The sequence below is a fragment of the Gopherus flavomarginatus genome, chromosome 19 (assembly GCF_025201925.1).
Source record: "Gopherus flavomarginatus isolate rGopFla2 chromosome 19, rGopFla2.mat.asm, whole genome shotgun sequence".
NCBI classification, from domain to species: Eukaryota; Metazoa; Chordata; order Testudines; family Testudinidae; genus Gopherus; species Gopherus flavomarginatus.
Window position 1 is genome coordinate 8018071 of NC_066635.1, and position 9751 is coordinate 8027821.

The 9751-nt window shown below is 44.5% G+C and overlaps 1 protein-coding gene across 1 annotated transcript; it reads right to left on the reverse strand.

Annotated features, from left to right (window-relative positions):
• Positions 1-349: 349 nt before the first annotated feature.
• On the reverse strand, positions 350-7982 carry C1QBP (complement C1q binding protein). The gene is made up of 6 exons (XM_050929427.1): positions 7715-7982; positions 5743-5893; positions 5050-5137; positions 4355-4450; positions 3227-3349; positions 350-1468 (listed from the first exon to the last, which is right to left on the reverse strand). The coding sequence occupies exons 1-6, from the start codon at positions 7965-7967 to the stop codon at positions 1319-1321; spliced, it is 861 nt and encodes a 286-aa protein (XP_050785384.1). The 5' UTR covers positions 7968-7982; the 3' UTR covers positions 350-1318.
• Between the last annotated feature and the right edge of the window lie 1769 nt (positions 7983-9751).

Sequence of the window (9751 nt, forward strand, 5' to 3'; positions counted from 1 at the left end):
CAGTTATGATACAGTAGTGCCCTTTAAATCAGACTGAGCTGTTGATCAGAGTAGGGCAGTTACAGCTCATCTGCTTTTCAGAACCACTGATGTGATGGATACATGGTGTGGGGGACTATGGCTGGTGGTTTTCAACTGGGCTGTGATGAGGGTAAACTAAAACCTAGATGCATTGTACATCTCAAATGCTTCAGTTATAGCACATCAGCCCTAACCATTCCCAATAAAATCACTGTAGCTTTGAGTGCTGTGTGAGTGAGCCAAACAGCTGGTGTATATAAGAACTCATACTGGTACAGCTGATTGTGTGGCCAACAGGATTATGAAAAGCCAAAGCCCAACCCCACAATAGTGGGTTCCTATGTTTATTTAACTTGTATTAAACAATGTAGTTGAAAGATTAGATTCTAGAAATGTTACATTTCAATTTTAACATGTGAAGGAAAAACTGATAAAAATGTTAAGTAACCAGATAGAAAGGGTAGTGCTCCTCTGAAATACTACAAAAGTTAGTCCATGCATGCTTAACTATCCAATATAAGATGGGCCTTCCACGTTGTCAAGAACTCAATCTAGTTCCTGTGATCAGAATATCCTTTCAATGGTGCAGTCAAATTAATCCAGCAAGCCTAGTTTTACTATATTATAATTGGCATCAGTGGATTCTAAATATCCAAAAATGAGGAATAGGGGCAAGTGAGTGGCATCTTCACAGTGCATAAGTCTGCCTGCAAGATTTGTCATGCAGTTATCTAACCATTAGGAAGTGGCCTGAGAAACCAACTCCTACAAGATGAAAGTCAGCTCTGTCATCAGTCTGGATAATATCTGAACTATTCACTTAGAAACAAGATGCTTCCTCTCCTGCCTCCAATTACCTTCTGTGTTAAGGCAAATTAGTTAAACAGTCTAATATCTTATATACCACCATAAATAAAAAGCAGTCTGAATTTTAAGAAAGCATCTATGACTTCCACCTAAGTATTTGCCTTTGACCAATTTACAGCACTTTTTAACCAGCAACAGTAAAGCCAAAAAAAAGGTTTTTTCTTGAGTGGATTTTATTCTTCATGTCACATCATGTTTCTTATTTGTACAAAAATACCCAAACTGGTGGGAGGTGTGAGAATGACACAAAACTTAAAATCCAAGCTGCAACATAAATTAAATTTGAAATGCAATCACTGAGAATCACTTTGTTTTCCATGATGTATTTATCCCACTTTGAAGTTTTAAACTTACTGGTGGTATCAGCTGCAGGTAGGAGCACTGCTACACAATAGCCACATTTGCAGGCTTTGCTTTCTAATTTCCTAATCTACTGACATTTGACAAAGCTTTTAAGGTCTTCAAGGAATCTAATGTACTCCTGGTGCTCTAGTGCAGTGCTGAGCTCAATTAACTCATCAGCAAATGTGTTGTCCACTCCTCGGTCAGCCAAGAAATCCATTAAGTGGTCATACAGAGCCTGCAAGAAATTAATAATAATAAAAAATTATAGATAGCATTGCTTTTAAATGCCCCTTTGTATTTCACTCTACACTGGGAAGAAGTGGATATATTTTCCCAAAATGGATAGAATCTGTTCCCTTCCTCACAGCAGGCCTGAACTAGGAGCAAGATTTACAGGAGACTAATAGACTCATAGACTTTAGGGTCAGAAGGGACCAATATGATCATCTAGTCTGACCTCTGCACAAAGCAGGCCACAGAACCCTACCCATCCACTTCTGTAAGAAACACCTAACCTATGTCTGAGTTATTGAAGTCTTCAAATTGTGGTTTGAAGACCTCAAGCTGCAGAGAATCCACCAGCAAGTGACCCATGCCCCACACTGCAGAGGAAGGCAAATGATAATATATGGAGCTACAGACCTATCTCATAGAACTAGAAGGGACCCTGAAAGGTCATGGAGTCCAGCCCCCTGCCTTCACTAGCAGGACCAAGTACTGATTTTGCCTCAGATCCTTAGGTGGCCCTCAAGGACTGAACTCACAACCCTGGGTTTGGCAGGCCAATGCTCAAACCACTGAGCAATCCCTCCCCCCCCTCTACTGGATGGATCACATACTGTTATTTTCTACTAAACTGCACCCAACTGTAATACTGAGATGCTCTAATGACAATGCAAGCTAGTAAATCAAGTCTGTTGAAGACCATCTGCATCACTAAAAAGCCCTCTATCCCATCCAAGATTCTCTTTGTAATGCTGTGTATTTGACGTTTGGACACAAGTTATTTTCAATACTGTCTGGCCAGCATGCTGAGAAGATTGGTACCAGAGATACAGAGCTGTTCAATTAAGATTCAGTTCCTTTCCAGATAACACATTGCATTTTTTCATATTCATGTATTTTTAGAGTTGCAAGTAGACATTTTGCACTAAGCAGTAAATGTGAACCAGGGATATAGACGACCTTCCCCTTTGCCCAATTTGATTGTGTTTTTTGCTTTGTTTTTTTTTTTTTCCTTAAACAAACCACCATCAGCATCTCAACCTCTGGCATTATCAGCAGTACTGTTCCAACTAGTGAGTCTCAAACTTCTTGATACTGGCCTGAGCCTGCAAAAGGACTTGCACATACCAATCCTTCGTCCCACATGGATTTCCTATTAAATCACTGGCATTTAGAGGGTATCAGCAGGTGCCTGGTGAGTTTTTTGGTAAATACACACAAAATATGCATAATAAAATGTGCCCGTAACACACAGACAGAAGAACATGCATGAGTGTCTGCTAACTTTACCTTAAATCATCTGTCAAATTTTCACACAACTGGGATAATTTCACTAACTAATACTTGGTTAGTATTCTACTTGGTCCATTCTACAGATCAGCCTGCAGAAGTCTCACTGACTTCAGTTAATCTTAAGTATATATGGCCCTCACCACAGTAATATCTGAGCACCTAACAGATCTATATTCCTCTTCACAGCACCCCTATAAGGAACAGCAGTGCTATTATCCCCATTTTACAGATTGGCAAACTGAGGCACAGAATTGCCTAAAGTCACACAGGAAGCCTGGGCCAGAGTAGGGAATACCAAGTCCTAGGCAAGCACCCTAACCACTGGACTCTCCTTCTCAATGAGCACTCACCAAGAAGCGATCCCAGGACAGGGCTCCTGGTGACTATATCAACATCTAGAGAGAAAACCAAGTGGAACGAGTTGAGCTAAGCTCTATGCAGTCTAGTGTGCTACACAGGTTTTAGCAACACCTACCCAGTCAAGAGAGTCTGTGCTGAGAGTGTAGTTGGTGTCCTTCCAGTCCGATTCTCCAGTGGGCTGAAAGCTGACCTCCCGAATTGAGAAAATGTCACTCTCCTCCTCTTCCCCGTGTCCAATCTGAGACAAGAAATGAGATCTGTGAGGAAGAACCGCCCTAACTGGAGAGCACCTTCAGCCATTACATTCTGGATCAGGAACATTATTCAGCTGGCAAAAGCTATGGAGCACAACACCGTATGACACACATGGTAAAGCTATATACACTTGCAGTTTTTGCTTATTAACATACTTAGAAGTCCCTAGTTCTCCTCTTGCTGTGTACCTGTGGTAAGGACACTTACATATAAGCACAAAAACACACAAGTTGCCATAATGGATCAATCCACCATTATTTGTTGCCCGTTATCCTGTCTCTGACAGTGGCCAGTACCAATTGCTTCAGAGGAAGATGTACAAAATCTTCTAATGGACAATTCTGGAATAACCCAAGACGTTGTTTCCTCCTAAACGTTGTCAACTAGAGTTTGGCTTATACTATGAAGCATTAAGATTTCTATCCCTTCTAAGGATTTTATTAAGGTTTTAAAAAAAAGTCAAATGCAACTGCAATGTTCTCAACAGAAAAAATGTCGAATTTATTTTGGAATTCGACACCTAGTGACAGTGAATTCCATAAGTCAATTATACATTGTGTAGAAATAGATTTCCTTTTATAAGTTTTAAATTGCTGTCTTTCAAGTTACGGTACATTGCTAAAAATTGCTGCTCACTTCCTTCTGCCTACTCTGTTCAGCAAAAGCTATTAGAACAGAGGAACTCAAGCAGCTATACTTAGGGAAGCGAGGTCAGGATATGCAGAGTGGAGTGGAACTTCCCAGCTCTGCAAATATTTAAAACCTTTTATTGTGTTGCACTGAGCAAGATGGTAATAGGGCTGTCTATAGATTATGGAAGCAGATATATGTTGTACAGCAAAATCTTGCATGATCAGACAAGAGGAATAAGATGATGGCAAAATCATGCCACAGCCAGGAGGATAATGTGCACAGAATCAGAGTGCATTGCCACCACACTCAACCCGCAATTACCAGTGGTTCATTTCCTCCAATTCATGATACCTACCTCATCCTCAGGATAGTGGCAGTCAAGCACAAGAGTCTGTTTGGGGTCATCTTTTGTTACTTCTACAACAAAGTTAGGAGTCGATGTAAGTTCAGGCTATGAAAAATGAGAGGAAGAGCATGTTAGCATTGGATTCCACCTATGCTAGGTAACTACTTTCTATACAAACGCCAGTGGGGAAAGCAGGCAGTACATAAGCCAACTGCTACAAACCTCAAACTGGTTTGTTTTTAGACACTACAGAGATTCCTTGAATATGTCTAATATCGGTGTTCACAGCAAAGCAAGGTTTTGCCTCAAAACCATCACATCGCTCACTTTAAAAGTAGTAAGTGATAATATTTACTAACTATTGTAATACCGTCTGATTAAATCCCACCATCACCATAAATATAGATGACCTTATAAAAGATCAAGGGGTGTGTGAATATATTTATGGATTAAGTTTTTTTTAACTGTACTTCATCGCAGCAAGTTGCAAAGGTAGCCATAAATTCGAACATCCTAGTTCCCTTAACTTTTAGCTACAAAGGATCCTCTTGTACGGGCACATTTTATACCTACCAGATGTCTTTCTTCCTCTGATATTGCAATAAGAGGGAGAGGATAGTTTAACTGTAGACCAGGCAAATGCCTAACATCCTCCTCTACTACACTGTAGTAATTGAAAGGGTACATAAAGGCTGTAAATTTACCTCTTGTTCATCAGCTTTCTGTCCTTCTTGTGGTTCTTCATCAAATGTTGGTGGAATGCTGTTGTTAATGTTGAATGTAACGGTAATCCTTCAACACAATGTAACAAGAGGATGAGATTAAATACCAGATAAAAGCCACATTAGTTGAACTGATACAGCTCTATTCCTGCTCACAAAATTTCAGCTGCTTATTCAATCTGGGATGTCAGTAACAGGGCCTGAAGTATATTGTGCACTTCACTGAATTTCCCCTGCACTTCGTATGGTGTGCTACTCAAGGATAAATTTTAAAATAAGATCACTGTGCAAGCTTAAACCCCAAAAATTCCCCATATTTAAGAACTAACACATTCTCAGTTTACTAGATTAAATTCATGTTTCCTATTGCCCTCTAGGGTGAAATGGTGCCATGGATCCTTAGAAGACACAAGACAAGATACAATGGCAAAGTATACCCCTTTGCGCTACAGGATGGAAAAATAAAGAGACTACAAAACTTTTGTAATCTCCACTTGGCCTGAATGGCAGCACCAAGTGTCACTGGGAGGCATTCTAAGTTAACAGCTTTTCATTAACACAACATCTATCACGGACAAGACGTGCTTATCCTGCTTCACTGGTATTTATACTAAGTCCTTATATTCACTGACAAGATCAAATATCAGCTCAGCGAAAAACTCATCTCACACTTACCTCTCACCAGCTATTTTCCGCAACAATTTGGCTTCAGTGCCATGCACGTCTAGCTCCCACCCTCCAGACATCTTGGGCAGGGATTTATGTTTCTGGATCTTCTTCTCCTCTTTAATTTCATCTGTCAGAAACTCTGCAAATACTTTGTCCCCTGGGAGGAATAAAAAGAGATGAAGACATTAAAACACCGGAGTTAGAGAAATATTGTTCCCTTGTGGCTAGAAGAGAAAGAAGTTAGGCCTCCAGGATTCTATTTCTAGCTTAGCCACTGACTTGACCAAACAACATCTGTGTACCTCAGTTTATCCTGGTATAAAGTGGTGATGGTGAGAGGTAATACCACATACTTTATACTGAGATTACAAGGCCTACTCGTTCATAAAGAGTTTTGCAATGTTCAGCTGAAAAGCACTATATTGAAGAGGGCAAAAAATTAAAGTGTGTGCAGAGTGATGACATGTGAGAGCCCTTAATTTGTCAAAGGGGCTGAAGTTCTGGATGAAGAGTTAAGTCATTACTAAAAGACATTATTAAAAACTGTTCTTTCAATACATACAAGTACAGATACAGGTACAATACATGAGAATAAAAGCACCTAAATTATTAATGAAGTGAGCACAAGAATTTGGATGGAATCATCTTGGATGGAATCACTGGAGTCTTAAGCAGGGTTCCCAGTGACTACAGCGGACCTGAGGCATCAGAAGCTGCCCTGTAGGGCCTAGGAGTGAAGTCAAAGGGTGACAATCCCAATGTACCCCCATGACTGAAACTAGACTACAATACAGATAAAAACCTGTTTAACTATCCATCTAAGGAGCTCACACTGCTTTGCAAACATTATGTATCACCAACCCTTTCCATAAGGCAGGTGAATTATCTGTATTTCACTGCTGGGTTTGCTGAAATTAAGATGTGAGGAGGAAACGACATGGGACTGACATAACAGGAAGGTTAAGTGACTTGCCCAAGGTCACACATTTTGTCAGTGACAAAGATAAGAGCAGAATCCCACAGACCCAATTCCTAGCTCTGCTATAGTCAGACATCTTTCATCCATCCCCACCCAGCATCTCGATGCACAGGAGACTCTGTGCCTAGGGATTGCTGCGATGCAGAGAACACAGGAGCCTATGGACACAGTCACACCCCAAGGGCACATACCACACTTTAACTTGCATAATGTGACTGAGCAAGCCGCTGGGAGGAAAGTGCAGCACCCTCTCCCTTCCCCCCCACCGCCCATGTGCCACATAGGGAACATCAGGAGCACAGAGAAAAGCAGTTTACAGCTGCAGATTTTCCGAGGGAAGGAGCCCAGAACAAGTAGATAAGGAAAAGTTATTTACTTATTCCCATAATACAAGAACTAGGGGCCACCAAATGAAATTAATGGGCAGCAGGTTTAAAACAAATAAAAGGAAGTTCTTCAAGCAGCGCACAGATAACTTGTGGAACTCCTTGCCTGAGGAGGTTGTGAAGGGCTAGGACTATAACAGGGTTTAAAAGAGAACTGGATAAATTCATGGAGGTTAAGTCCATAAATGGCTATTAGACAGGATGGGTAAGGAATAGTGTCCCTAGCCTTTGTTTGTCAGAGGGTGGAGATGGATGGCAGGAGAGAGATCACTTGATCATTACCTGTTAGGTTCACTCCCTCTGGGGCACCTGGCATTGGCCACTCTCAGTAGACAGATATTGGGCTAGATGGAGCTTTGGTCTGACCCAATAGGGCGGTTCAGAGCTCCCGGCCCTTTCGCCATCCCTGACAAGGAGCCAGCCCCAGAAGTGGAGCGTCCACCTAGGCCTGTTACCCGCACACTGACCCTCCAGGCCAGCAACGCGCTTCTACTGGGAACCGCCCGCCCGCATGAACCCGGGGACGGGGCTCCCCGCGCCTAGGAAACCCCGCTCTTTTCCCGGGACTCCCGCCCCGCCCATGGGGGGCACCCCGCGGCCCCCCCGCTCTTACCCTCGGTGTGGAGACCGCCGCAGCCGCAGGACACGCCGGCGGGGGAGGCGCGCTGAGGCCGCAGGAGGCCCGGCCGCTGCGTGCCGGCGGCGTCCGCGCTGAGCAGCCAGAGGCTGCGGGTGAAGGGGCGGGCGGCAGGCGGGCGGGCGTCGCAGAGCAGGGCCGCGGGCCGCAGCAGCGAGGGGGGCTGGAGCCGCTGCGGCAGCGGGCGGAGAGCGGCGGCGGCGGAGCGCAGAGCCCGAGCCAGCAGCATCCTGCCAGGAGAGCGAGGCCGAGTGAGGCGGGGCCGCGGCACGTGCGGGAGCAGAGGACAGGGACCGGCCTTTCACCCGGAAGTGCAAGCCATCACCCGGAAGTGCAAGTCATCACCCGGAAGCGTTTCTCCTACCTTCCGGGGCGTAGGGCGCCGGACTCGGGGTACGGTTCTTCTGTTCCCGGCTAGGCCTCAGCGGGGGAACGGGCCCACTTCTCCCCTCGGTACCTTGGCGAATAATTATAATCACACTCCTTTTATGACTGCGCTTGAGGTCCATGAATGCGAATCGCTGCCCAGGGGCTAAGCCGTTATTACGGTAATTAGTGTCTGCACATGGACCCACCGCCTTGGTTTTCTTCATTAGGGAAGTTACAGACCGGGGGTGAGGTAACAGACCAACGCCTGTTTGCCAGAAGGGCTCCAGTGGCAGGTTTCTCTTGCAGGGCAGATTGGGGGGGGTGGGTGTGTTGTTTTACCTTTTGGCTGCATATTTCAGCACATACCTACTTGTGGAACTCCCTGCCTGAGGAGGTTGTGAAGGCTGGGACTATAACAGTGTTTAAACGGGAACTGGATAAATTCATGGAGGTTAAGTCCATTAATGGCTATTAGCCAGGATGGGTAAGAAATGGTGTCCCTAGCCTCTGTTCGTCAGAGGATGAAGATGGATGGCAGGCGAGAGATCACTTAATTGTTGCCTGTTAGCTTCACTCCCTCTGGGGCATCTGGCATTGGCCACTGTCAGTAGACAGATACTGGGCTGGATGGACCTTTGGTCTGACCCGGAACAGCTGTTCTTATCTTCTACAATGGGGAGACGCTAGCTGTTTGATCACTGAAACGTAAACACTAATCACTATTTTAAACAGCCTGATATTTGGTAGTTGCCACTTCCACAATTATATGCTTTCAGAGCTGTATTTGGTGGGAGAGAGGGAGTCTGCTTAATTTGTACTTAAATCATTGTGGGCAAGATCTTCAACAGTGAGTAGTGAGGTTGGGTGTCCAGCTTGAGAGGCATTACAGAGTCGTAATTTTCAGTGGCTGCTCAACTACCATAAGCCTTTAAGGCAGAAATACTGAACAGGTAGCCTGTGGGCCCAGTCCAGCCTGCCAGAGGCTTTTAAGTGGACCTTACATCCTTTTATTTGCCATCATTATTTTCTCTGGAGTCTGGACCTTGACCAAAATACTTGACTACCTCTACTTGAAACTGTCTCAAGTTGGCATCCACAATAACTAGTCACTTTTGAAAACTGTGGGCTATGGTTACTCTCAGCTGCAGCACACTTGCTTTCTGCTGAAATTGGGTGTTGGCTTTTCGGTGAAAGAAAAATTCCTATGGCTCAGCCTTCACACCCCCGCAGTACATTGGCGGTGGGAACCAAGCTCCGTGGCTACCCCCTGTGGGAGCAAAGGCCAAAAGGGAGACAAGGGGATGGGATTATAATATGTCTACTGCTTTCCTGGGCTTGTGGTGCTGCATGGACGCAGTAGGGTTGCCAGCCCTCCAGGATTGTTCTGGAGGCTCCAGGAATTAAAGATTATGTCATGTGATGAAACCTCCAGGAATACATCCAACCAAAGCTAGTAACCCTAGGACGCAGCTGGGCGTCCTGAAGCCTTTAAGGCGGAAATAAATACTCAATAGGTAGAACATGGGCCAACTCCCCAGGTGCTTTTAAATGGCCCCTGGGGCAGGGACTCTTGGCTCCATTTGCACAGCGCCTCGCACAGGGGTGGGGTTCGGGGAGCTCCAGCTTGTGGGCAAGATCTTCAAC

Bases quoted from the DNA above. Each gene is read 5' to 3' on its own strand.
- C1QBP (XM_050929427.1), bottom strand. From the start codon at position 7,967: ATGCTGCTGGCTCGGGCTCTGCGCTCCGCCGCCGCCGCTCTCCGCCCG. The intron at 5,894-7,714 runs GTAAGAGCGGGG...TATTCCTCCCAG, and splicing joins CGGCGGTCTCCACACCGAGG to GGGACAAAGTATTTGCAGAG. The intron at 5,138-5,742 runs GTAAGTGTGAGA...ATTGTGTTGAAG, and splicing joins CGGAAAATAGCTGGTGAGAG to GATTACCGTTACATTCAACA.